This window comes from Echeneis naucrates, chromosome 7 (genome assembly GCF_900963305.1).
Source record: "Echeneis naucrates chromosome 7, fEcheNa1.1, whole genome shotgun sequence".
NCBI lineage: Eukaryota > Metazoa > Chordata > Actinopteri > Carangiformes > Echeneidae > Echeneis > Echeneis naucrates.
This window is the reverse complement of record NC_042517.1, coordinates 21,620,257-21,647,329: the sequence shown is the minus strand read 5'-3', so window position 1 is coordinate 21,647,329 and position 27,073 is coordinate 21,620,257. Positions and strand designations below refer to the sequence as shown.

The 27,073-nt window shown below is 40.4% G+C and overlaps 2 protein-coding genes across 2 annotated transcripts in view; both read right to left on the bottom strand.

Moving 5' to 3' along the window:
* Window positions 1–10,896, bottom strand: part of LOC115045710 (copine-9-like) — a 50,706-nt gene extending 39,810 nt beyond the window's left edge. Inside the window, exon 1 of the mRNA XM_029505506.1 lies at window positions 10,753–10,896. Coding sequence (XP_029361366.1) covers window positions 10,753–10,896 — 144 coding nt within the window. The remainder of the gene's footprint in view (window positions 1–10,752) is intronic.
* Window positions 10,897–14,424: 3,528 nt separating this feature from the next.
* Window positions 14,425–25,564, bottom strand: LOC115046033 (Krueppel-like factor 15). The gene is made up of 3 exons (XM_029506114.1): window positions 25,304–25,564; window positions 22,225–23,826; window positions 14,425–16,986 (listed from the first exon to the last, which is right to left on the bottom strand). The coding sequence occupies exons 2-3, from the start codon at window positions 23,745–23,747 to the stop codon at window positions 16,818–16,820; spliced, it is 1,692 nt and encodes a 563-aa protein (XP_029361974.1). The 5' UTR covers window positions 23,748–23,826; window positions 25,304–25,564; the 3' UTR covers window positions 14,425–16,817.
* Window positions 25,565–27,073: the final 1,509 nt, after the last annotated feature.

The window sequence follows — 27,073 nt, the reverse complement described above, 5'->3', positions numbered from 1 at the left end:
ATGGAAGGTTCGATATGGGTCTATAGTTTTCCAAAACATCTGGATCAAGATTAGGCTTTTTAAGCTGGGGTTTGATGACTGTGGTCTTAAGTGCCTGAGGTACATAACCCAGAAATAAAGTCAGATTAATCAAATCTAGAATGAATTTTAATTTAATAAAAGATCTCTTCAAAGAGGCTAGTTGGCACAGGTTGACGGTCTGGATGATGAAACTATAGAAGCTAGCTCTGAGAGATTCAGAGGTGAGAATGATTCCAGATTTAGAAGAGGCGTTGCAGCTGATTCAGGAGTTGCTGTATTCAGTAGGGGATTTTTATCTAACGTAGGCAAGAGCTGATAAATTCTTTCTCTGATCATGAGAATTTTATCTGTAAAAAAGTTAATCAAATCATCACTGCTTAGAGCTAAGGGGTTCAACTGAGCTATGGCTCTCTGTCAGCCTGGCTACAGTGCTGAAGAGAAACCTGGGGTTGTTCTTGTTTTCTTCTATGAGTGCTGAGCAATATGAACTTCTAGCACTGCGGAGAGCTTTTTTTTTTTTTTTTATATGTTTTTAGGCTATCTTTCCAGGCTCTGTGAGACTCTTCTGACTTACTGGAACGCCAATTTTTTTCTAATTTTCTTTGATGTCTGCTTTAAGGCACGGATTTTGGAATTATATCAGGGAGCCAGCCTCCTCAGATTGAATAATTTCTTTTTGAGATTCGAACACAGTGTGGACGTAGTGCTAGTCACAGGGTCATCAACCTGCGTATGGGAGAAATCCTCATTTGAATTTATATGGCATTGTTGGGAATGATGACCGAATGTTTTCTTTAAATTTAGCCACAGCAGCTTCAGAAACACATTCTATATAGCTGAATTTATTCCTCAATGCTGTGGAGCCCATTAAAGTAAACTCAAATGTCGTAAAGTAATGGTCAGTCAGGAGAGAGTTTTGGGGAAGAATTGTTCGCTTGTCAATTTCAATGCCATATGTTAGAACAAGATTAAAAGCAAAAGTACACACCGATTCCACATACATTTTCGTGACTTCCGACTGGCGAAGTCGGGTGTCGTTACTGCCAACGTGAATAACAATATTAGCATATTTTTGTTTACCCCAAGCCAGCAGTTTCAGATAAGACTGGATGTCGCCTGCTCTGGCCCCCGGGATACACTTCACTATGGCCGCCGGTGTTGCTAACTTCATGTTCCTGAGAATAGAATCACCAATCACTAGAGTCGGCTTTTCAGCAGGTGTGTCGCTGAGAGTGGAGAACCTGTTGGAAACGTGAACTGGTCGGTGGTGAATCAGGGGCTGCTGCCTACGACTATGCCTCTTGTCTCGGACAGTTACCCAGCTGCCCTGACTAGATCCCGGCTGCTCGGGAGCCACTGGGGGGGATGAAACTATCTCGGCTGCCATATGAGCTCGTCTAGGTCGGCCCACACCAGCTACGGGGGGGGGGGGGGGCTAGCTACACTAGCATAAGTTGGGCTAGTTAAAGTGCGGAGCAGTGATTCTAACTCATTAATTTTTGCCTCCATTTCTACCATCATCCTGCATCTATGACAAGATGCATCTATCACTCTAATTGGTTCTTATTCCACACACAATAAAATAAGTTTACTGAGCAAAACCTGCCTGTTTAATGTATGCAAACAAATGTGTGAACTCTGAACTGAGTTAAAATTAAGTTTCTGTTTTTAACATTATCATTATCTGTATCATAAGAGAGGCTATTAATAATTTTTGACATGTCATATTCACTAACAAGGTCTTAGACTCTGAGTACGGTTCATGAGAATCTCCATGGCATCTACCAGGAATGACTTACACTTAGTGAAGAACAAGCTCGTTTAATAAAACCTGTTCCTGAGTACACCCTGTTGGTCTGACCCTTCACCTGCACAGCCTTCACTTGTAACTCAAAACAGACAATAAACGCGTGAGAAACAAAATTTAAATCAACTGTAATTTCTATTTTATTATCTAAACGATAATAAAATGAAACTTGAACCTCCATGCTCAAAAACTGCAAATAAATATTTTTCACATTTCTTTGTTGTCGTTGTTCTTTGTTGTTTTCTCTAATCATGAAAAACATATTGAAAGTATTATTCATTCATTCATTCATCTTCAAAAAATTTATCCACTTCCGGGTCACGGGGTGCTGCAGCCAATCAAAAACCGGAGTACTCGGAGGAAACACACCCAGGCCTTGGGAGAACATACAGAGAAAGGCCCTGGAATCAGACACACGACCTTCTTGTTGTGAGGCAACAGGACTAACCAGTATGTTTCCAGGATCATATTTATCAGACAGATTTCACATTGTCCATACTAAGAGTGAATATTCCTTACACATTATTATGTACATGTTATTCTACTTGGACCAATCCAAGGCTGGGAACCAAACCTCCAACCTATATGCATGAAAGACATACAGTTCTTTAAGCTCCTTCACATTAACTGTAAGATAAATTACACAATCCAGAACACTGAGGACAGGATGCAGATCACTTAGGTGTATGGCTGAACCAAAGATCAAATCAGGGTTCAACCAGGTAGTCAGTCCAGGCAACATGATCCAAAAAAACTTGAGACAAACAGCAGAAACAAAGGATGGAAATAAGTAATACACACTAGACTACATTGGAAAGACCACTGACTCAAAGGACAAGAAGGCACAGAGGTGAAGGGGAACACAGCCTAAATACATGGAGGAGTAAGAGAATAACAAGACACAGGTCCATTTGGGCAGGGACAGTGATCACATTGGTGGTAAGCTTGACAGAAAGACAGGGGTGTGAGAAGGACTTCAAAATAAAGAAGGAAATGAAAAACCAAAACAGACTTCAAAATACATCTACATCTCGTGGGTTTTTGAAGTTGGGCCTTATTCCCATCTTCTTGATTGCTTCATGCAGTCCTTGTGAACTGTTTCCTCCTAATGTTCCAACAAAAGGAAAGGTAACATTTTACTTTCAATATAATCAAAACAGGAAGCAGGAGAGTGCATAGTGAGCATGGATGTGAAACTATGGTTAAGCAGGAATGTGAGTCAGTCTGAGTAAGGCTGATTTTTAATACATAAGGGATGGACATAAATGGAAATAAGAAAAATAATTACAAAGTAAAACAACATTTTCTTGTCATTTTGGAGCTGGATCATGACACTCAACAGTTGCTGAGTTTTTATCTGAAGGATTTCAATGAGCAAAAAGGGATTGGGCAGAAAATGTTATGGCTTTATACAACAACAAAGAAATCTAGATCTGCTGGGTCTTCATTTTAAAGGATGAGGGCCAAAAGATATTGATAGAAACCTGAGAGGCTATAAAATATCTAATCCAGAGTCCTTCAGAAGCTTCCACTAGTTTAAAGTAAATCCACTGTTTATGCCATTTATGCTCCCCAGTGATTCCTGTATGGTAACACAAGTAAGAAATGCTTTGAAGGGCTTCAGCCTGGGCCTGGTGGTCACGCTCCAATCCTAACCCCACCCGGCCTCTCTGGCCTTCGGCCCAACCACTCCCTGACAGCCAGAGGTGATTTTAATGAGTGGAACAAACTGGCAAAGAAAGACAGGGAGAGAAATCAGAAAAGAAGGAAGGAAGAAAAATGATTGATTCCTCTTCTCCATTCTGCCTTTATCCCCGGTTGGTGCCTAAAATATAAAACACATGTTATTGTCCACAGAAAGAAGAACAGAAAGAAAATATAAAGAGTAATACAGATAGTGGTGACAGATGTTGTTGCTTTCAGTAACTGGATATCATGTAATAGGCAGTGAAATAACTTTGTTTATCGTTTAGCGTATGCTCTCCCGCCATATAATGATATAAATACAATAAAAGGAAAGGCCAGAGGAGGTGTGAGACATGTCGACAGGATGCTTTAATTGACAGTTCAGTCCTTTTGCACAAACACCTTACTTAGAACTGCAGGCTTCATTTGTTTAATTTCTCTCCCACTGAACAAGTTAACATGGAAGCTTAGCATGTAGTGTTTTGTGAACTTCACACAGTTGAATTTTTCAAAGTGCTTTGATTATATCCTTGCTGCAGGCTGCAGAGAAATCCCATCCCACTGCTTAATTAAACTCATTACAGGCCTTTTTTTTTCATTACAAGCACAGTTGTGTGTACTTGCGTATGTCGTGGGTTTTTTTTCTTTGTGTTCTTTCCTCTCTTTCTTTCTCAAACCTTGGAAGCACATTGTATTGCTCATTTTCAAGTATTAAACAAATAAATTTGATTTGATTTGTATAAATTGATATAGTTACAGACAATAATTATCTCCAATTTTTTGTTATTGTTACCAATCATATATCTATATAGCATTTAGGCTATAATGCTTGACTGTGTTCATCTCTTTTGTCTTGAACAGCAAAGGCAGGCTAAAACTAAAAGAACAGAGAATCAATAGCAAAAATTGCTATTGAATTGTTTTTTTAACAACAATTCCCTGACAGTAATTCAGTACTTGTGGATGGAGGACTTACTACATTGTGGTATTTTCATTTTTGTTTTGGTAACGGATCAGATAATTATTTTCAACTCTGGTCTACAGCAAATCATTATGTTTCCATAATGAAAGAAAAGTCTCTGGCTCGACACCAGGAGACTTTTCTTTCAGTAGAAGTCCCCGGAGGCTACTTTTTATTGAAGTTGATCTAAATGGAAACCTTATTTATTTTTTTTTTTTTTAATTCAACGAGTGAGCTGAGAGCCAACAGTTCTGTGGCTCCTGAAATTCTCCAACACTCTCCCCACAGGCAGCCTCTGTGTCTTTAGTGCATGAAGTGTCACAGTGTGATCCAGACTAATTTTACAAATAAATAAGCACATAATTTGTGATAAGGCGTGACAAGCTTAATATGACCCTAATTCTACTGGACCCAAAGATGATGATTCATGGCACTCAGTTGTACCAGGTCTTAGTGACAGTTTCATGCACATCCCTTCACATTTTTAAGCATCGTGTTAGAATGATCTTTGTAAATATGAATAGTACACACATGCTGGACACATGTAAGCTGTTCCTCATGAGAACCAAAGTCAGTCATGAAAGCGAGATCCCTGCCAGCTATAGCGGTTCCATCCTCAGGAAGGTTCTTTGTGTCCACCCATTGCGTAGTGTCCTGTGGGAATTATGTAAGACATGCTCTCAGAAGCACACAAGCAGCCAGATTTCTGGAGTAGACACCATCCCCTCCTGCTGTCATGAGCTTGGCTCTCACCAGCCTGGTCACATTCCCATTGTTACCATATGGGAGAATTCCTTACTTCTCCATCTGAGTGTGTGTATACATGTGTGTACACTTACCACTTACTGTTCATATGTATGCCTTGTATAGGTGTGCAAGATGATAAGTGTATCTTTTTCTTCATGTCTGTGTGACTTTATGTGAGGGCTTCTCCATCTTGCACCCATGTGTGTGGAAAAAAATATCTTGTTTTGCCTTTTGCATTTTATTACTGTTGCAGTAATAAAATGCACTGGGTCGGTGTGTGTGTATGTGTGTGTGTATCACCTTCCTCCGGACCATTATTGGACTGCCAAGCCAAGCAAATGAAAAGAACACTGTGTACCTGATATCCACCACTATATCTAAAATACTTTTTTCTGATATTTTTTTTCTAAATTTGTCATGAATCAGGTTAAAAAGGGGCCAAGCATATAATATAGACTTGATGCTTTTATTGTTTTAGGCCATATCAGAGTAAAATAAGAAATCACAGACAAGGTGGGAGAAAAACCTCTCCTTATGGAAAGCAGCTATTTAAACTTGAGAGCTTGTTACATTTTGACTACATGGAGACCGGACAGACATAACTGGCTCTTTGTTTTTTTCTATGATTCTGCCCCATACACTGATACATTTTTGGTGGTCCATCACTTTGACCAGCACACATTCTCTCTCTCTCCCTTTCACAAACACATTGACTTTGTCATCAGCAGACTTTATCTGCCCCTGTCCCCTTACCCATCCTCTTTGTGTGCCTGACATTCAGGGCTCCACACTGGGCTCAGTGGCGTATTACAATGTATGCAAATCAGTGTAGAGTTGGTGTGTGCTGCTGTTTGTTTGAATTTAAATCAATGGATGGAGATAAAAAATTAATTTTCTTTGATTATGTTAAAAGGTGCATGGCTTTAAATATGGACTCAAGCATATTGCGAAGAGGTGAGAACGAGGCTGAGGAGAAATAATGAGACAACTTGACAGAAACTGAGATGAAGTGTCAAGACAATCCATGCCAGACTCAACAGCTGCAGTGGATTTCATGTTCTACATCATCAAAAAGCACAAACCCAAACTGAGTACTTCACCATGATTAAAAAAATAATGAAAATAAAATGAGTTGACACTAAAGGCAGGTTTTGGAAATTTACCCGTTATGTTGCCTGCATGCTGATCACAGTGCTGATGATGCACGAAATGAACAGAATCCCAAATCCAGACCTAAACCGTCATCATGACTTGGCCTGAAATAAGATCTCAACCGTCAATAGCTCTTCAAATTTGTGAAGACCATCCTAAATGTCCTCAGTACTGAGAGTGGTCCTATACACTGGGGGACCACAAGCAAAGGAACCCATTGTGCAACCTCCCATCTATCCTCCTCAACTCGGTTGACACTGCAATTTACATATGTTCCTTGAACACAATCCATAGACACTAACAATTGAACACGTCATCAGGGGTCCACTGTGGGGGTTGGGGCCGCAGCAGTGCACTCTATAGTGTCTTTATGGGAGGTTGAAGGGAGTTTATAGATGTTGTTTCCAAATGTGCCAATGTGGGGGACTTTGGGGCCCCTTTTCCCCTTGGCAGCCCCTCTGCTTGCTCACTGAATAAGTTCCCTCCCCTCCTATAGATGCCTCTATGTTGTTGACAGAGTTTGATTTGAACTGATGTTGCAACATATTTTTTACATGTGTTCTTTTTGTGCTTTCATTAACATTCTACTTTACTTCTCTCTCTCTTTCACATACATACACAAGTATGCACTGAAACACATGCACACTCACAGACACACACTGCATTTGGCTGAGAGCTGTGAGTGGTTACATAACAGTTATCATCTGATCCCATATAAAATCAACACATGGGCTGTTGTAGTTTGCTGCAAGGTAACTTGCGTCTGACCTTCAGATTTGTGTACAGTATCTGTTTCTCCTGCTTCCCTGAACACATGAAGACACAGCTGTTTTGCACTTTTAGCTATTAAAAGATTTTGGTTGTTACTCTTTGTTTTGTTTAGTTTAGTTTTTGTTTTTGTTTTTGTTATTTGTTCTTTTGCCTTATAGGTTTGTAAAATAATTGTTCAAACCTTAAAGTTTAAACACACAGGGATTTTATTCAAAAGAATGAAAAGATCTATTTTGGGTCTCTGTTCATCAGAGTAATAATCTATCTGTCTGAACATTGCTCCTTTGTAACTGTTTGGCTCTAAATAATTAAATCAGCCAATAAATGTCAATCCCCCCAACAAACTATGTGTAATATCTGTGAAAATTTCATCTCTTTCCGAGTTAAATTAAATAAACTTGATTGTACGGCGTAAAAATATTTTAGTACTCTTTAACTCCTCCCTTCTGCTGGGGGCATCTCTATACACACTCAGTACAGTGTTTCCAACAACCAGTGTTGAAGTTTGTTCTTGGTTATTTTTTTCACAGTAATATAAGTAACCTGCTCTTTTAGAAAAGCCAGCCCCTATGAACAGAGAGGCCTCAATGCTGAACCTGAAACAAGCATTCATAGATTGTAGTTCAGGTCCAGATGTGTGAATTAAGTCCTCCAGTTGCATCCAGAATGGCCTCTGAGGACTTGTCGCTGGCCCATAAATACATGATCTATATCCACAATAGACACTGTGTAGAAATACACAGCTCCTCCTCACCACTTCTCTGCTTAACACAGTGACTCAGCAAACACACTTGAAGGCAGAAAACATTCAGAGCCAATTTTTACCCATGTTGAGAAGGAGGCAGAGGAGCTAAGTGCTGGGCAGAAAATGAGTCTGGATCAAGGATGAGCAGAAAACGGGGGTATAATTTCCATACAAATTGCCATGGTGGTACCAATCTCACATTGACATACCAAGTGTTTTCCAGCTTTATATTCCTTATGCAGCTCCAGGGAAATGCTACATTTCTTCCTTTTTTTACTTTCTCTTTCTCTGTGAGCTTTGAATAGATTCATTTTAAAGGACTGCTGCAAAGACATTGAATATTAAAATAATTTGAACCCAACTTTACCTTTCAACATAAGTTTGCATTTCCACCTGTTAAAATATAACTTTGCAACACTTTTTTTTCTTTCAAACAAAATTAGCTTGTTCTGTTAAAATGTTAATACAGCATCTAAAATCTAATTTAGCATTTCTTGCCATTTCTTGCCAACTGGCTAACTGGCTAACCTGAGGATGGCATATATATATTTCCCCCAGTTAAAATGAAAGCCAAAAGAATTTTAACTCACTTAATCCCAATAAACAGCACGGTTGCATAGTGGTTGGCACTGTTGCCTCCCAACAAGAACGTTGCGGGTTCGATTTCAGGGTTTGGGGCTTTTCTGTGTGGAGTTTGCATGTTTTCCCAGGGCTTCCATGGTTTCCCTTCTGGTGCTCTGGATTCCAAAAATGTACATGTTTAGGTTGATTGGTGACTCTAAATTGCCTGTATGTATAAGTGTGGGTGGTTGTTGATCTCTGTCTGTCACTGTGTGTTGGCCCTGTGATGGGCTGGCAACCTCGCCCAATGTGGGATGGGATTGGCTCTGGCCCTGTGACCCAGAATTAGATGAGCGGTAGGAAATTAATTAATAAATTCACATATAGTTGCGATATTTGCTAACATAGCTCAAATGGCTCAACAAACAGGATAGCGTCCCCAGCCATGAAGAATGGGTGATCCTGCAATTGATAATAGAAATTATCCAGTCCAAACAGGCTCAGCTCAGTGGCCCAAGGGACACAATCATTTCATCTACTCCCTTCATGTTATATATGTACTTTATGGTTGCATTTAAGATGTGCGACGTTGATTAGAGACACCACTTTTTTTGTCCAAGTTATATCAAAGTGGGAAAATACAGAACAACATTCACTGAATTGGACTCTCTGTTTGTCTGCAAAGCTTTTGCTGAAATAGCTGCTGTGCAAGAGTGAGAGGATACAGCCACATGGAAGATGCTTTCAGTCGGAAAGCTATATGTTTCCAAACATGTTATTACATCTTGTTGAAATGCTCCCCTCGGCTTTTCCAAAAACTCAACAGATCCTCTGTGCCTGTACTGCTGCTACAGACGTGGACTATTTGTTGTGATAGTTCTCAGATTTGAGGAGAACTGAGTTCTCTGTGAGGTTTTTATATTTTTATATCTTTTTATATCTTTTTCATATTTGGGCCTTTGAGCAAACTGCATTAGTGTCACTGACAGGTGGATACATTAGTTTGATTTAAGATGCATATTTTGAAATAGCACGAATTAAACAGGAGCATATTTGTTACAACAATGAATACAAAGGGATGGAGGACAAATATTTTTCTATCCGTTGTTTTGACATTTGCTATCATAATTTTCTTCTGCATGTGCCTCTCTTTTTGGCACATACTGTCTGTTTGCTCTGTTTCCTTTATGATGTCTTTGCTCTGATTTTAAGTTGTTATGCATTTCATGTGTTACAATGCTTTGTTTCTGTCCATCCGTCTATCCATTTCCAGCACCTGTGCTGATCAAGTAGCTGGCATTAGTTGCTGCTGTAGCTATCTGATGCTATTTTAACACGACTCAAGTTGTCATATTGATTTAAAAATAAAAGAAAACAAAAGCCAGAATATGTGAGTGTTCTGTTTTGAAACTCTGTTGTACTGTGTATGTGATGAATAAACCATAATGTATAATATATATCTATTCAACACCACTGTTACCATTGTGGTGCTCATTTTGTGATCATGTAATTACTTACTTCCATGCAAGCTGGATGAGGTTCAAAAGTTGCAGTGTTACTGTATTTTATGTTATTTATGTTAATCCATAAACAAAAATTAACATTTAGCTTTGCAGCTAGTTATAAATGCGACTATTTGGATTTGCTTTGTTTGCTGATTGGCTAGTTGCTCATGCCAGCAGGTAATGGACTCTCTCTTTTGAGAAAATTGTCTCTGGCCTTCCCCACAAAAAAAAAAAATAAATAAATAAAATAAAATCATGTCCACAAGTTTCATCAAATCACCTTAAAAACATTTCCCATTTCCACAACAGCTGCCCTTTCATAAGCCAACGTTTTAGCCCCTTACGGAACTTCAGTTGAGCACAGAGAAACTTTTCACACTCACTGGGTTAATATGACAACAAACTCTGCACATGCATCACTCTGCACAGTGAAGCCTAAGCATCCAACCACATCAGCTGGTTCACCACCATAAAAAGCCTTTATTACCTTCTCTAGTCAGAGTGCTTTGGTACCATGCAGGGACACTGATCGCTGTTTCCATCCATCCATCCATCTTCTTTCTTCCATCTTTTTTCTGTTTCCAGCTCGCGGGGTGTTGGAGCCAATCCCAGCTAACGTTCCCTGCCCTGTCGCCAGTCCATCACAGGTCCAACACACAAAGAGAAAGACAGAGACAAACAACCACTCATGCTCTCATTCAGACCATCATCATCTTCATACGCTGATCTGGGGCCGGGTCACGGAGGTAGCAGCTCTAGCCGATGACCCCAAACTTCCTTCCCCAAACCCCCTCACCCCATACTCCTGCAGCACCTCCCACAACATATCCAGGGGAATTGGGTCATACACCTTCTCCAAATCCACAAAACACATGTAGACTGCATAGGCATACTCCGAGGCCCCCTCCAGGATACGTGCAAGAGTAAAGATCTGGTCCATTGTTCCACGACCAGGGCGGAATCCGCATTGCTCCTCATCAATCTGAGGTTTGACAATCGCCGGACCCTCCTTTCCAGCACCTTGGAGTAGACTTTCCCAGGGAGGCTGAGTAATGTCATGCCCCGGTAATTGGCACACATCCTCTGGTCCCCCTTTTAAAACAAGGGAACCACCACCCCGGTCTCCAACTCCTTTGGTACTGTTCCAGACTTCCACGCAATATTGAAAAGGTGTGTCAACCACAACAGCCCCTCAACAACCAGAGCCTTCAACATTTCCGGATGGATCACATCAATCCCCAGGGCTTTGCCACTGTGGAGTTGTTCAACTACCAACTACCAACTACCATCAGTGACCTCCTCCCGGGAGATTGACACTGATCCTCCATCATCTTCCAGCTCTGCCTCCACCCCAGAGGATGTGCAAGTTGGATTCAGGAGTTCCTTAAAGCACTCTTTCCACCTTCCGACTACCTCCTCAGTCGAAGTTCAACAGTGAACTATCCTTGCCATAGATGGCTTGGATGTTCCCCCGCTTTCCCCTTCTGAGATGCCGAACCGTTTTTCAGAAAAACCTTGGTGCCTCCCAAAAGTACTTCACCATACGTTCTACAAACTCCTCCCATACCCGCTGCTTTGCCTCCCTTACCGCTGAGGCTGCAGCCCTTCGGGCCTGTCAGTACCTTGCAACCACCTCAGGAGTCCCCTGGGCTAACATATCGTGGAAGGCCTCCTTCTTCAGTCGGACGGCTTCCCTGACCACCAGTGTCCACCACATTGTCCGAGGGTTACCGCCCCTTGAGGGACCTAAAACCTCCCCACGGCAGCTTCGGCAATAGAAGTTTTGAACATCGACCATCCAGGTTCAATGTCCCCAATCTCCACAGGGATGCTAGAAAAGCTCTGCCGGAGGTGGGAGTTGAAGGTCTGTTGGACAGAGGCCTCCTCCAGATGTTCCCAGTTCATCCACACTACAATTTTGGGTTTGCCAGGTCTGCCCTGAGTCTTTCCCCGCCACCTGATCACCAGTTGGTGATCAGTTGACAGCTCTGCCCCTTTCTTCACCCGAGTGTCCAACACATGGGGCCTCAGATCAGATGACACGATCACAAAATCAATCATTGCCCTTTGGCCTAGGGTGCTAGGCCTAGGGTATCAAGTACATTTACGAGCATCCTTATGCTTGAACATGGTGTTTGTTATGGACAGTCCATGGCTAGCACAGAAGCCCAACAACAAACCACCGCTCGGGTTCAGATCAGGAAAGCCGTTCCTCCCAATCATGTCGACTCCAGGTGTCTGCATCATTGCCTACATGCGCGTTGAAGTCCCCCAATAGTACAATGGAGTCCCCTACCGGAGCCCCATACAGGACCTGATTCAATGTCTCTAAGAAGGCTAAATACCCTGAACTGCTGTTTGGTGCATACACACAGACAACAGTCAGAGTCCCCCCCCCCCCCCCCCCCACGAACCTGAGGCGTAGGGAGGTGACCCTTTCGTCCACCAGGTAAAACTCCAATGTAATGGTGTGCAGCTAGGGGCTTGTGAGTATCCCCACACCCGCCCGGCGCCTCACCCCATGAGCAACTCCAGAGAAAAACAGAGTCCAACCCCTCTCCAGGAGTAGGGATCCAGAACCCAGGCTGTGTGTAGAAGTAAGCCCCACCAGATCCAACTGGTAGCGCTCCACCTCCTGCACAAGCTCTGCCCCCCCCCAGCAAGGTGATAGTCCATATCCCCAGAGCCAGCCGCCCGCCTTCACTGCCACCCAACTGGCAGCACACCCGACCCATCGGTTATCCCCGCATGTGAAGAAATGGGTGAAGAAAGTACAAAGTTGCTTTTGCTCTGTGGCGTGCCCAACCACCAGGCACTCGCTGACAGTCTCATTGAGACCTACAGACAATTTAGAGTCACCAGTTAACCAGACATGCATGTCTTTTGGCAGTGGGCGGAAACTGGAGTACCAGGAGGAAACTCAGGGATGCAAACTTCACACAGAAAAGCCCCAGGCTGTGATCTTCTTATTGAGGGGCGACAGCGCTAACCACTACCTGATAGCTGTTTTGACAAATAAATCTCCTAAACCAGTGCATTTCTGATAGGACTATATTTACAATGGTTAATCTACAGTGAATGTAAATGCTGACTGTACCAAGGTGTTTTGGCATTATATTTGTAACAGCAAGCCGTCTGTTGTACATGAAAGAAATAGAGACTTCAAAGCTAATATCACATTTTGAATGTTTGAACTAAACACTCCCTTGCTCAGATTAATACATTTACATTTTGGTCTGGTTCAGGCTTTTCCACTGCCAGGCTCACTCTACAGCAGTTTCGCAAGCCTGGTTTATTTTGAAATGAGGTTGCATCAGAAGGAGAACTTTCCAGAATGCCTCCTCTCTCGTCTCAAGGATGCAAAGACATGCACCACATCACATAGTCTTGTCTTGTGTGTAAAGTAAGATATAAACAAAAAGAAGACTGCTTATTAACACGAGTAAAACATGAGTGAAGGGAAACACACCATCACATCATTTTAAATAAAGGCAACAAAAATGTGCTAGATAAACTAATGTTTGTCTTGAGTGCTCCAGGCCTGATGAAATCATCCTGATTAATAAATTTTTTTCCTTGAATGTCAAGAGGGGTAACTGGAGGTTAAATCAAGATGAATTAGGCTTCAGCCTTGAATGAGCAATAGCTTAAACTGTCTAAATCCTGTGACACTTCAGGTAGCTATATACTGTTCAATGCATTAAAAAATGAATTTTAGTGGTTGTTTACTTTTGAATGGAAAAGTAGCATAAATGGCCATTCAATGACTTTTGTATCTGAATTTGTGATTAACATGTCAAGGACTCACAGACAGGACACAATAACAATATAGAGGCAGTTCATAGGGATGGGCAGTCTCTGGGTCTTTAATGTAGTCCAATTTCATTACACGGTAAACAAGAGCTTGAGGCCAAAGTACAAAATGAGCAGGCAATACTCAGGAACCGGTAAACTAAGAATGGAGGTCGTACATCAGGAAACTAGAGACTAAATTGCTGGGACACTACTCACAAGAGACAAGCCAAACTGGCATCAGAGGAAAGGGAAGCACAGCTTAAATACACATGAGGGCAGGGAGACAACAAGAAACAGGTGATACACATTTGAGTAATCACTACAGGGGGAAAGGGACAAAGGGAGGAAGTAAGGATAGAGACAGTACAAGGGAGACAAAACGATCAAAATAAAACAGGAAGTGGCCAACATAGAAACTCAATCCCAGACAGAAAATTGAAACCCTGACATAACACACTGAATCTAAATTAATCATTAAAACTGATCTTGAATCTGACTTGATTTGTACAAATTCCTCTTTGGGTAATAAAAGATCAGAATTTTTGATGGTCTTTTTATAGTAATAGTTATAATAAATAATAAACCAAAACTGAAATAGTTTCATCATTTTTATTGTAAATGTGTTTTACGTAGTAGAACAAGAGCAAAATATATAACAATTTAGTAGCTTTTTTTGAGCAGTGTATTTACAGAGCACATTTTAAAATGATTTGGCACATGTTTCTTATTACAACATGCTGTGCTGCTAAATGGGTTACCTGTTGTGTGTGCAAATGGAGAAACACATTTGAATACACACACACAGATACATACACACAGACAGGCTAATTCACTGACGTACCATGAAACATTTCATGAGCCCTTTCTAATAATGTGTCATGTAAATGCCTGACAAATGAAAAGCTGCTTTAATTTTTTCATTATATATTTGAATTATAATGGTATTTACATTTTCTTTACATTTTTCTTTTAAAAAAACTTTCACAATCTCACAAATCGCTAGAAGAATATGTTTTCCTTTCAGATGCAATAAAAGTATTTACATACATTCATGGGATCAGGTAAGGAGGACCATTCAGGAAAGTGTTTCTTCTGGTATAATGGAAGGAATACCTGAAAGAGTTGATATGCTTCCTCCATACAGCGTCAGCTGCTTTATACTACACGTTCAAAAGATATGTCATAGGACATCCATCTCTAAACTCTGTTCAACAGCCTCTTTCACTTGTTTGGTTTAATTCAGCTACTAATCTACTGTATTCATATAAATGTAAAACGAAAAGCAAAACTGTCACTGTTCCCTTACAGTACGAGACAAAGGTAACAAAAGGTTTCCTGGACTCTTTCAATTTCCTAATAAGCTGAAGTCAAAACTAAAGAAATTAAAAGAAATAAAAAACAAAATTTATGACAGTGAATTTTTAATGCATTACTACAGAATTTGTATGCAAATAATGTTATTTGATTACTCATTTGATAAATTATCATGCAGAGTTGTAGTTTATGTGGGAGCTAACTTTGACCACTCTAAGACAGATACAAACTATTCCATATGTAAAGTGATTCTATATAACTTTTGAAGCCAAATGGAACGTGTATTATTATGACTATTATGATTATTATGATTATTATGATTAATAATAATAATAATAATAATAATAATAATAATAATAATAATAATAATAATAATAATAATAATAATAATAATAATAAAGCCTTAATGAGCTGAGCATACTGGGGTATTTTGCTGTCGCAGCCTACATTGGTCTGGTCCGACCAAGTGAGCTTATCTGCTCACACTCTTCTCTGCTTGTACTTGTGTAACACTATAGTTTCATTCACTATAACCCTGTAAAATGAGACATGTGACTTCTGTTCATGAAATATCACTGAGTCCAGCTTAAGCTTATTACTTTCCTGGTGTGGGAGGAATTTTCAGGTCTCATCAACCATTCCAGTTAAACATATTCAAAATGTTGAAATTAATTTGCATAGAAATTATTATATGAGAGAAAAAAGGAGAAAAAGAAACATAAAAGGCAAGAAATTGGGTGACTTTTGAGTCAATGATTGTTGTTTTGAGAGCAGTGACATGAAGTAAATAAAGTGTCATAACATAATACATGATACAGCATCACAACAGCACAGAACTAGAAACCAAACATTTGATTGCTCTTCATTTTGAAAACACTTCTTTTCAACTTTTACCCATAATCATCGGATATTGATTCAAAAAAGCCATAAAAATAACAAATCTGATGAAGTCTTGAGACAAAAAGGCACAAGTGATGAATCAATGACACAAAATATTCACTTTGGGTAGAAACCAGACTCTAACCCTCCTAAAGCGAGACCCAGAGGCAACAAACGGACCAATTAGAAGGTGAAGGAATGTTGATGCATCATTTACTCTGTCGTCTGCTGAGAGAGAATGAAATACCAATGTTTCCTAATTAAATTTAAAGTCAGCTCCATTAAATTCAGGCTGGATGTTTTTATCTTTTTTTCTTTTATTTGTTTTTTTGTTTTTTAGTTTGTTTGTTTGTTTCTTTTTTTTATATATTACTTAAAAACAACTTTTGATTCCAGGAAGGGAAAAGAAAGTTGGGGTTAAAATAGAAGCGCACCCCCTAGAGTTACAGCCTCTATTGATATAAGGCTTTTGACACAAACATTAGCACTAACACGCACCTCAGAGTGTAAAAATACTCTGAACAGAAAATCTTTCTTCAAATTAGATTAGTTAAAAGATTTGAGTGGGACAAATAACTGATGTAATATACAATAAGCTTATTCCACCTGTAAGGGTGTTTAGGTCAAGTAACAGTTTTCTGTTTTAGTTTAGTTTTTACAGTCTTTTCCTCTCCACCCAATAAATTATCACAGTACGTATGAATGTACGTCACGCGTACATATTTGAACATAAACACACACGAGCATAAAGGGTCCTGCACAGACCTTTAAAGGGTGTTTGAACCTCCACCATCATCTTCCTCTTTTTCTGTCTTTCCCACCCACCGCCCCATCTCCTGCTTAGCGTCAGTTTGTCAGACTAGGTCAGGGGGGTCAGTTTGCAGAGCGTCCTGTCCTGCTGCTTCGTGGAAAGCGGTGAACTTTGAGGTGTTTCGACAGGTGATCACTGCGGGCAAATTTCTTCTCGCACACGATGCACTGATATGGTTTCACTCCTGAGTGGGAGCGGCGGTGGCGGGACAGCTCGTCGGACCGCGAGAACCTGTTGGAAAAGTTTGAGCAATTAGCTTTCTTATCAGCAGTGATTACGCCATTCATCAACCATTTGAGGTGTAACAATGAAATTTCACAATTTCAAATTCAACAGTTTTCTTTCTCTCTGTAAACTAAACTGCAGCTCTAATTTGTTTGCCTCCTATACAAAAACAAAGAATGCACTTCTGCTTCAAGATGCCTAATAAGACAAATCACAGTCTGGATTTTTATATGAGAGTAATCTGAGAGGTGTGACACTAAACATGTTTTGCTCTGTGTCTTCTCTTCCATATTTAGTTCAACACATGAGCACTGCAAATCCCAGGCCGGTCTATTCCTGGCCTGCTCTGCCCTGGTCTATGGATGTAGTGCATGTGTATATCAATCTTTTGTGTTGCATTTAAGCTGTTGAAATCAGATTAACCTATAAAACAGACTTGTTTCCAGCAGCAGCAGCAGCAGGCTGAAGGCATTGCAGTGATAACTCACAGAGATGTAAAGACTTCACTCACAGGTTATGTCAAACCATTTCCATCCCAAACATGGATTACACCAGGTCTAACCTGCATTTCCGCCCTGAACGCTCACTCAGATATTAGTTAGGTGGTGAGTTAGTTAGTTCATCAGAGGTGGACCTGTTCTGATTCCGATCGTCATTACATTCGGATTTCAACTTTATCTGACTCCATGTGTTCAATCAACTCCTTTAGTTGTTCATTGAACTTTAACACGACTAATTTGGCCTGTTTTTTGTTTTGTTTTTTGGGTTAGGTTTCTGATTTGTTGCTGTTACTATGTGAGCCACTTTGTACCACAGTGAGCACAAATATAACATGTCAGACTGTCCCCACTGGCTGTGAATTCAATGCTAACATTACCTTGGTTCACATTTCTTTCAATACTCTGATGAGAAAAAACACCAGCAGTAGGGTACTTACTCAAAAGGAAAACTGTAAAATGCCAAATGACCTCAGGGGCCTCATTTATAAACACGGCGTACACACAAAACGGGGCTCAAGACTGGCGTTCGTCACTTTCCACGCAAAGGTTGTGATCTATAAAAAGCAGACTTGACGGGGGAATGTGCGCACCCCTAAGCAAACCCTGACCCATGGCTTTTGGGCGTACATACACTTTTAGTAACGATCCTATGCGCAGTTTTATAAATAAGGCCCCAGGTGTTGTAGATAAGTAAAAAATCGTTCGCATGCTGAAGAAAACTCCCTTCACAACTGCACAACAATTTGACACAACAGGAATACCTAAATTCAGATGACTGCAGGCCTTAAATATATGAGATGCAAATCACAAAAAAACAAGAAGGACCCAGCTACAGTTCAGAGAAACACAGAGCCTAAAAACAACGATGTACAATCTGAACAGACAAAAATTAACCTCTCCGTGTCTACAAGGAGACTAAAAGCTTGCCCTTTTCATTAAACCTATGGAAGGGGCTAGCTCAGACTTGTCTGACCTAACCCTTAGTGAGATTGCTGAGGGCTTTCCCATGATGCATCAAGCTTCTCCTCTGTACACAATCATGGACCACATCTCCAGTCCTTTTTTCTCCTCCTTGTGCTTTCTCTAGGTGTTTCTGCAAACCACTTCCTGTTCCCATGATTCTTATCATTCTGCAACAGGTCTGATGGTCTGGACTTGAGAGTTTTAAGGCTCTCTTTCTGAATTCTCTGTGGACTTTGGTCATGTCATTTTATGTATATAGAGAACAGACCTATAGCGGGACATGTGCATCTCTTTTTATACATCATGAGACCTTTGACGTACTTGGTGCAGCTTTAAGATCAACACATACTCTCTACTGAAGGTGAAAAAAGCCTGAGATCATTGACATGTTTGTTCTATTGTTTTTTACATTACTTAAGAGGATTATCAGGTTTTATCATCTACGTCATCGAGAGGCCTGTCTTGATTATAATCAAAATTAGAAACCTCAACAATGTCTTCATGTGACGGTTTATGTATTGCTTAAGGTAATTACACCCTAAAGTTGCATTGTATCAGTTTCAAGCTGGGCACGATAGTAATGTGTAAATGTACAGATATTCTTCTGACTCAAACTTGGCCCAACTGTAACATTCTATGTGAGGGTGGATTTTTCAACAGAACATGCATTTAGGGCTTATACTTGGTTCAAGTTTGTCCCGCCATTTAGCTCTGTAACCAACAGAGCACAGTGAAACAGCCTGGAAGGTGATACATCTGAAAATTAACAGTAAGATGTTTGTTTTTGTTTTTCCTGTCCAAGCTCTTTGGGTCTTCTATCTCTGTGTTAAAAATGGCTCAATCCCAGCTGTGTGCATTCAAAGAGAAATAACAACTATGCATGACAGCAATAACAAGTGGCAGGAGCATGCCACTGCCATTGTAAACTCCAAGCCATATAAATGCATTTGATTAGTTCTTTCATAAACCAGACACCCCACTTTTTTTTTTTTTTTTTAACTACACCAGATCCTCCCAAGCTCTGCAGACAGAGGCAGACTCCAACTCCTCCACAGAGAGCTCAGAAAATAGGAATGCAGAAGGATCAATAACGCATCATTATTGTTGGACAGCTAAGTTCTCCCTCATCTTACATTTTCAAAACCTACAACTATAACAACTTCCAGCAGTTTTGCCACCCCACACGTTGTATTCATACTTTAGAACAACATACAACATACATACAATAAACGTTTGAGGTGACGAATACAATGAGCCATAGCCCAGATGAGAGATGCCATGTAAACACATAATGACAGTTTTTTTACAGTAAACTGCTTGGCTGCATGCTTAACTGTTCAATGGATATCTCCATGCAGGTCTGAGCTGAGAATATTGCACATTCGTGTGTTTTTGTGTGCATGCTGCCTGCATGTGTTGCCATGTACTTATATGTGACTTTGTCATCAGATCAGATGTACAAAACTGGATGCACAATCATATATGACAGGCAGAGAGAATGACAAACAAATGAAAGTTTCACAGAAAACCACTCTAGTAAATGATGAAGCATACTTTGACTTAGTTATAAAAAGTCCAGCCTCACATTCCAGTCCCCAGATCACCTTGATTGCCAAGAGTGAGGGGAGGACAACTGTATATACAGAGTATTGCTGCTGTTATGTAAAGATTGAAGAGTAGTTTTGAGAACTGAGATTATAGTGTTTTAAGGTCATTGCATGGTCCTCACCATCACAAATATCAAACAAAAGTTCCATACTTATTTTGGACTTCAAAGGAAAACACTAATTCGCTGAAAGAACACCCACAGGTCTAAAATTTACCAAAAATTATTAGACATATAGTAAAATACATTGAGGTCATTCCTAGTTCTTAGGTGATCTATGGAATACTTAGCACAGTGTGATGACTCATACAAAGATGTGGTGAATATATGAGAGCTGAATTAGACAGTCAGTAGATGAAGCAATAAATCATCACTTTCCATCACACATGTCCTGTGACTGAGACATTCCTTGTGTTGAACAATTAGCATGTGTTTATCAGAATAGTGCTGCATTAATAACACTGCTAAATCCTCACAAACTGGAATACTGTAGATGCTTCGCATTGCAGTTCCCTGATAATGATGATTAGTCTTATTTGGTCTTTGATGTTCCCTGATCTGAGAAGCGACTTATTTACCTTCATGTCACGTCAACTTTCTGCGTCATCACATGATAGGATGATTATGTTATTATGTTATTATTATTATTATGTGGTTAAATAATTGATTACTTATTTATTTATTTATTTATTTTTAAAGACCTTTTTCTAATTTTCTGTTATTTGGCATGACAGAGTTTTTGAGTAAGGAAAACCCTCAGCCTTATTGCTTATATCCTTATTGCTGTGAGTCAGATAAGAGGATTGATGGCACCCACATCTGTTAAGTTATAACAGAGTCAGCTAGCTTAGGTGAGCATAAAGACTGCAAACAGGTGGAAACAAACTCACAGTGAAGACGAGTGCGGTCAAAACACTTTTCTTTACGTTTTTTTTTTTTTACTTTTTTAACCTTTTTTTGCAGGCTAACTTGACATTAAAGAAAATATTTAAAAATCTTTGGGTTGTCCTGATGGTGTGTGGCAAACTAATGGTGAGTGTTAACATCACTGAACACCACCAAGATTTACTCCTTTACATTCAAGTCCTGAGTACAATGAAACCTTAACCACAGTGTGTGCCCAAACTTAACATGGCCGCTCTAAGTGAAAAAACCCCACACACACACACTCAAGACTTTATACATGCTCTTGGGTGTGTATTTCAAGAAGTTGGATCCGGTGACCAAAAGGTCAAAAGTTGGCATTTGCACTTTGGAAAGAAGAGGTTTAGTGAGGATTTCATTACTTAGTGATTAGTTAGTGAGCAAAGAGTTTTTAAAAACGTATCATGGAATGAAAATAAATCTTAGGTGTGGGTGCAGTGACAGCTCGTCTGAAGAGAAAACTCTGGATAGTGCAAGTTTTGATCAACTGTATTTTGGCTGCATGAATGTTTGTATGTAGTGGTTTCAGACAGTGAGCAGACAAGTGGAATAACTAACAGGGGACAAAGTCTAAATGCAACTTCAAAAGGCTCTCTATCTAATCTAGAACTCCACCATGGTACAAAAACACACAGATAATGAGGCACAACGCCCACCTGCAGGAGAGAATGAACTCTAACCATTTTGAATAGACTTGAACACAACAAACACTGAGGCCTATAGCTTGCATCCATGAAGTCAATTCAAATAAACCTTCCTACAGGAGATGTTCTTACTGTGTAATTGACAAGCATTTCTTCCCCTATAAAACTGTATCTCAGCTTTTAAACAACCATCAAAAACACTATGTAAATGAAGTGAAATATGCAGAACCAATTTGTCTGTTTCTGTACAAAGGGTGAAAACGTCCCCTGTCTTTTAGCCCCTTACTAACCCACAATAAAAAAACAGATGTTTGTGCCAAAATCTATCTCTGTGTTGTGGAAGTTGATAACCCAGATCGCACTCTGTAACTTCTCTCACGCAGATAAATATAGATACCAGTTCATAGTGAAGGTGTATAAATATAAAGTAACTGCACTAACCTAGCACTCAAGTACGGTGTTGTTGATGTTTAGGTCTGGAGGGACAATCGTCAAATACAGGTCTATTCTATGTTAATCTCTCCAGATAATGACTGATCAATCATTTGACTCATTATTACTTATTTGAATTCAATGGCCTGATATAGAGACACTTGATTGTGCTCACCTCCATCCACAGCCGGGCCATGTGCAGGCAAAGGGCTTCTCTCCCGTGTGTCTCCTCAGATGGGCTTTAAGGTGGCTGCTCTTGGTGTACATTTTATTACAGCCGGGAAAGGAGCACTTGTGCATTTTAATCAGGTCTGCTACTGCATTCTTCTGGTACCTCTGACCTCCAGTGAGAACCCCTGTGGCTGAACTACCACCCAACCCACCTTCCATGAGCCCAGTGGGTTTAGCGGCAATGGGCACTGGCGCAATCCGGACAAATTTGGATGAAGCATTGCTTCCCATTTTACTTGCACTACAAAGGTTTGCTGGGGAAAGCAGCTGAGGCACCAAGGCAAAGGTCTGCCCCTGGATGTTGACCACAAGCTGGGCAATTTTGATATCAGGGGCCTGGGTTGCCTGGGATGGGGTTTTCTGGGTTTGGGTTTGCTGGGTTACAGCATCTGAGATGGCACTGGGGTTTGGTTCTTGTTTGATCTGTATGGGCTGGATTTGTAGGATGACAGGCACGCTGGAAGTTACGCCGGTACCTTCTGACAAGGCAGGCGGTGATCCACAGTCCTCCTGCTTAATCACATCTACTCGACTGCTAGCAGAACAAGAACTACTTATACAACTAGCATCCAGTGTTGATGGTGAGCTGTCCATGTCAGATGCACATGGCGAATGTTTGGTCTCGGTGCAGGTGGAGAGAGGAGAATGAGCAACAGGAACAGTCTGATCTGAGTTCTGTGACACAAGTTCTCCTTCTAATGTCCTTAAACTTTCCGCCTCACTGTCTTCTGATGTTGGGGACATCGCCTCATCACTCCCCTCCTCGTCCTTCTCCATTGCCACCACCATGTTCTCCTCCAGGAACTCCTCAATCTCCTCCAGAGTGGGCTGAAATAGCAGTGCCTCCGGATCCTGCAGCTCGTCTAGGAAGACAGGGAACTCGTGACAGTCCTCTTTGGCTTGCTGCTGCTGCAGAATACTCAGCCGCTGCTCCCTCTTGGACTCCCAGGCCAGCCCCATGGGTAAAAGGGGGGCAGTGAGAGGAGAGGAGGAAGAGAAGGGTGGGGAGGAGAGGCATAGAGAGGAAGAGAAAGAGCTGCTGCTGCTGGTGGTCAAGCTTAACGAAGTGCTAATTGAGGTCTGGGAGAGCAGGAGGTCCAGCAGGCTGTCCTGACCCTCTCCTGATGAGGAGCTACAGCTCCCAGTGCTCCCAATGCTCCCATTGCTTCTACGTTCGTAACTGGAGCCAAAAGTGTGACAGGAGGTCGGGGATGAGGACTCAGGGCTGGAGCAGAGTGAGGAGCAAGGGCTGGAAGACTCACTGAGGTCATCCTCAGAGAGGCCAGGCGAGGATGAGATCGTCACCCCTTGGTAGGGTTGGTGGTGGTGGTAGATGCACGCATCCGTTACCATTACGCCTGACAACACGCCAGCATTGGCGTGGTGACAAAAGCAGCTGTAGTCAGACCCCGGGGAGCCGGTATAATACAGGAAGGTCTCCTCACCAAGCGGCAAGTGATCCACCATTCCTGTGCGGATGAAAGCAGCTGACTCTGGTCTGCTCCTAAATTCAAGCTAAATGTCAATGAAAATGTCAGTCTTTTCCCTGCCAAAAAAACAAAAACAAAAAGCAATAGTTAATCATTAATTATGAGAAGGGAAATTAATGGTTTTAATTTTAAAGTGAAATAATTGATTCTGAATAAAAATGAGAATTAAAATGTTAACATACTTGAGTACAGTTGTGTTATTACTGAATGCCACAGTCTTAAGTTCCAAAGATGCATGACAGCACAGTAACACTGTCAGACTTAAACTGGGAGGTTAATGTTTTACTAGACAGTCACTCAAGCTCCTTTTATATATAATATACAACCACTAGAACCACTGACTTTTTTTTTTTTAACCATTTGGTCCCTTTTCACTACCTGCTGTCTCTGCACCTGATTACTCTTTGAAAGGAAAGTCAACCACATGTGAAGGAAGTGAAATTTAACGACCGTGTGTGTGTGTGTGTGTGTGTGTGTGTGTGTGTGTGTGTGTGTGTGTGTGTGTAGACTCTGCAGCTGCTAGTTAAGTTTTCAGGCTGACCGTGTGGAGTTAAAGGTTCCAACATTAGAGCCACATGGGTCTACTTTTTACGCTCTGTCACCTTTATATCTACTTATTCCGAGTGACGAAATGACTGTATTGGTCCATAACTTGTAGACGTATAATTAATGCAGGATGTCGTGCGTATGTTAATTAATCTAACAGCCCACAGAGAATACAGCACAACTGCAGTAATTTAAAATGCGCCATGTTATCAAATGGCCATAAATACAGCGGAGGGCTTATAGTGATTAAACACCATAATAAATTATTAACCATAAAAGGTTACAGGGGGATTGCATTAGCACATTAAGAAATGACAAAATAAATAAATAAATAAAAATACTGTGCGCCCTCTTCTGGAAAACTGAAGAGAAACAGATTGAAGTGAACTCCAGGACACATCCAGCTGTCCATGTTTTCTCAGGGAAAAAAACTGTTTAGTTGGATCGTTATTTTGGGGCATTATTATAATATTGTCATTATAGATACTTCAAAATCTCTTCGTTAAACGTCTGAGTGCAGTCATGGAACGATCAATCCACTTATATATATATATATATATATATATATATATGTAATTGCAGTGGAGGGCTTATAGTAAGTGAATATATATATATATGTGTGGACAGCGCTTCCTCGTAGGGAGAAAAAAAAGTTTGGGACCACCTCGGCCTGCCCAAGACCTAAAACCCGAGTCACCTGCCCGATAGTAACCCTAAAACGGTGATGCGCTCCCATCTCCGCTGCGCAGAAGTAATGTTTGGATTTGTGGGCCAAACTCAAAGTTGTCACATAAAGTCTAAGCAGACGCCAAAAAGCAGACAAGTCCCAGAATTGTTTGTGATACAGAAATGTAATATTACTGCAGTCATGACATGTCATGACACCGGAGGAATGCACACGCTGAGGATTGTACCCCCAGAAGTCCCATTTTTCTCCACTGCGTTTAACTCCACTCTTCAATCTCTCCACACCATTCACACACTCACCTATAAATGTGAGGAATCCGAAATCCCGCTGCTGTGCGTTGGAAGGTTCCTCTACTGAAAGTAGCTGTCAGTGCGTAACAGCGCGTAAAGGCAACACAACCCCACGACACGGTCTTTGCATAACTGTATAACCCCACTCTCTCTCTCTCCCTGTGTGTCTCTCACTTTGACACACACACACACACACACACACACACACACACACACACACACACACACACACACACACACTAAACACACACTATCCCTCCCGCCCTCCTGAGGACCGGTTGTTCGCTTTAACGTAACATGAACGAAGTTGTGTATGTATATTAAAAGCAGAGAAATGAGTGGGTCGGCTCATGAAGGCTCGCCTGCACGGTACGCAGCTATTGGCTCTGTGCGTGGGGGGCCGGTCACAGGGGGTAGAGTCAATGGAAAGAGGGAGTGTAGGTGTGTGTTGGCGTGAGGAGAGAGCTAGCGTCTGTATTATAACTCAGACCAGAGAATAAGATTTCACCCACCTACCACACACCTATACTACAGAGGGCTTACAGGACATGCAGTTTGTCAATAATGTCAAGTTTCCATGATAAATATTCCCAGAGGTATTTTTTTTATTACTTAAGATATAGAATTATCGTGATTTTTAAGTTGTTAAACTGTGACAATCTGAGGAAAAAAACATGAGACAAATAACAACAAGAGCATAAACATCAGTATTCAGCTGATTCATCAACTTGTCTTTTTGACCCAGTACCTACCAGACTATTTAAAGAATGAATTAACACCTGGATCTGATCAATGTGACTTTATCGCTTGGTTATGTACCAGAACTTTTCCAGATTGAAGTTATTAAACCTTAATCTTGATCCAGATATTTTTGCTAATTACAGATCCATATCTAACCACCCTTTTATCTCTAAATTTATTGAAAAGGCAGTTGCAAACAATTTATTTTAAAATCTGCATAGGAATGGCTTCTTTGAAGAGTTTCAGTCAGGTTTTAGAGTACATCATAGCACAGAAACATTTAAAATTTTAACACTGTTAAAATTTACCAACAACAAGCCAGTAGGATGGCTTCAGACAACAGACTGGTATTCATACTTGTCATATTAGATCTTAGTGCTCCTTTTGACACCATTGATCATAATACAGTGTTCTACTACAAACATGACAGACTGAAACATTAAATTGGGATCAAAGGAACTAAGCGGATTTACATCATATTTTTCATTCATTCATTCATTCATTCGTTCATCTTCTACTGCTTATCCATTTCCAGGTCGACGATGTTCGATGTTAAGCAACCTTTTGCTGTTTTGTTATTAGACAAGAGAAGAGAAGAGAGAAGAGATGTATTTGATAATTCACTTCCTAAAGAATATTAAAGAATAAACTGTTGGAAAAGTTCCATACTGTTGACTGTTATTTTTCCTTTCAATAAAATTAATTCAATAGTAATCTCTTCACATTGATATAATAGTAATAATAAACATTTACGGTATAAAAGAAAACTATTATGACAGTTTGATTGTGGTAAAATTAAAAAAAAGAAAGAAAAAAATGATCATATTCAATGGTGAACATGTTTTCACTGTTAGAAAAAAATATGTGATAAAATGGAATAAAATTCACTTGATTTGATAAATAACAGGATGTTTCATCATACAAAATAGATATTGGATTTAAATTCAATTAAGCTACTTTATTTTAGGTGAAGGCGGGTCATTTTTGACCCATAGGACAAGGGGAGTATACAGAATTTTAAGACTGCACAAGGGGATG

Excerpts from the sequence above, each read along its gene's own strand:
- LOC115046033 (XM_029506114.1), bottom strand. The coding sequence starts at position 23,747 with ATGGTGGATCACTTGCCGCTTGGTGAGGAGACCTTCCTGTATTATACC. Across the intron at positions 16,987-22,224 it reads TGGCCCGGCTGTGGATGGAG|GTTCTCGCGGTCCGACGAGC; the intron begins GTGAGCACAATC and ends CTTTTCCAACAG.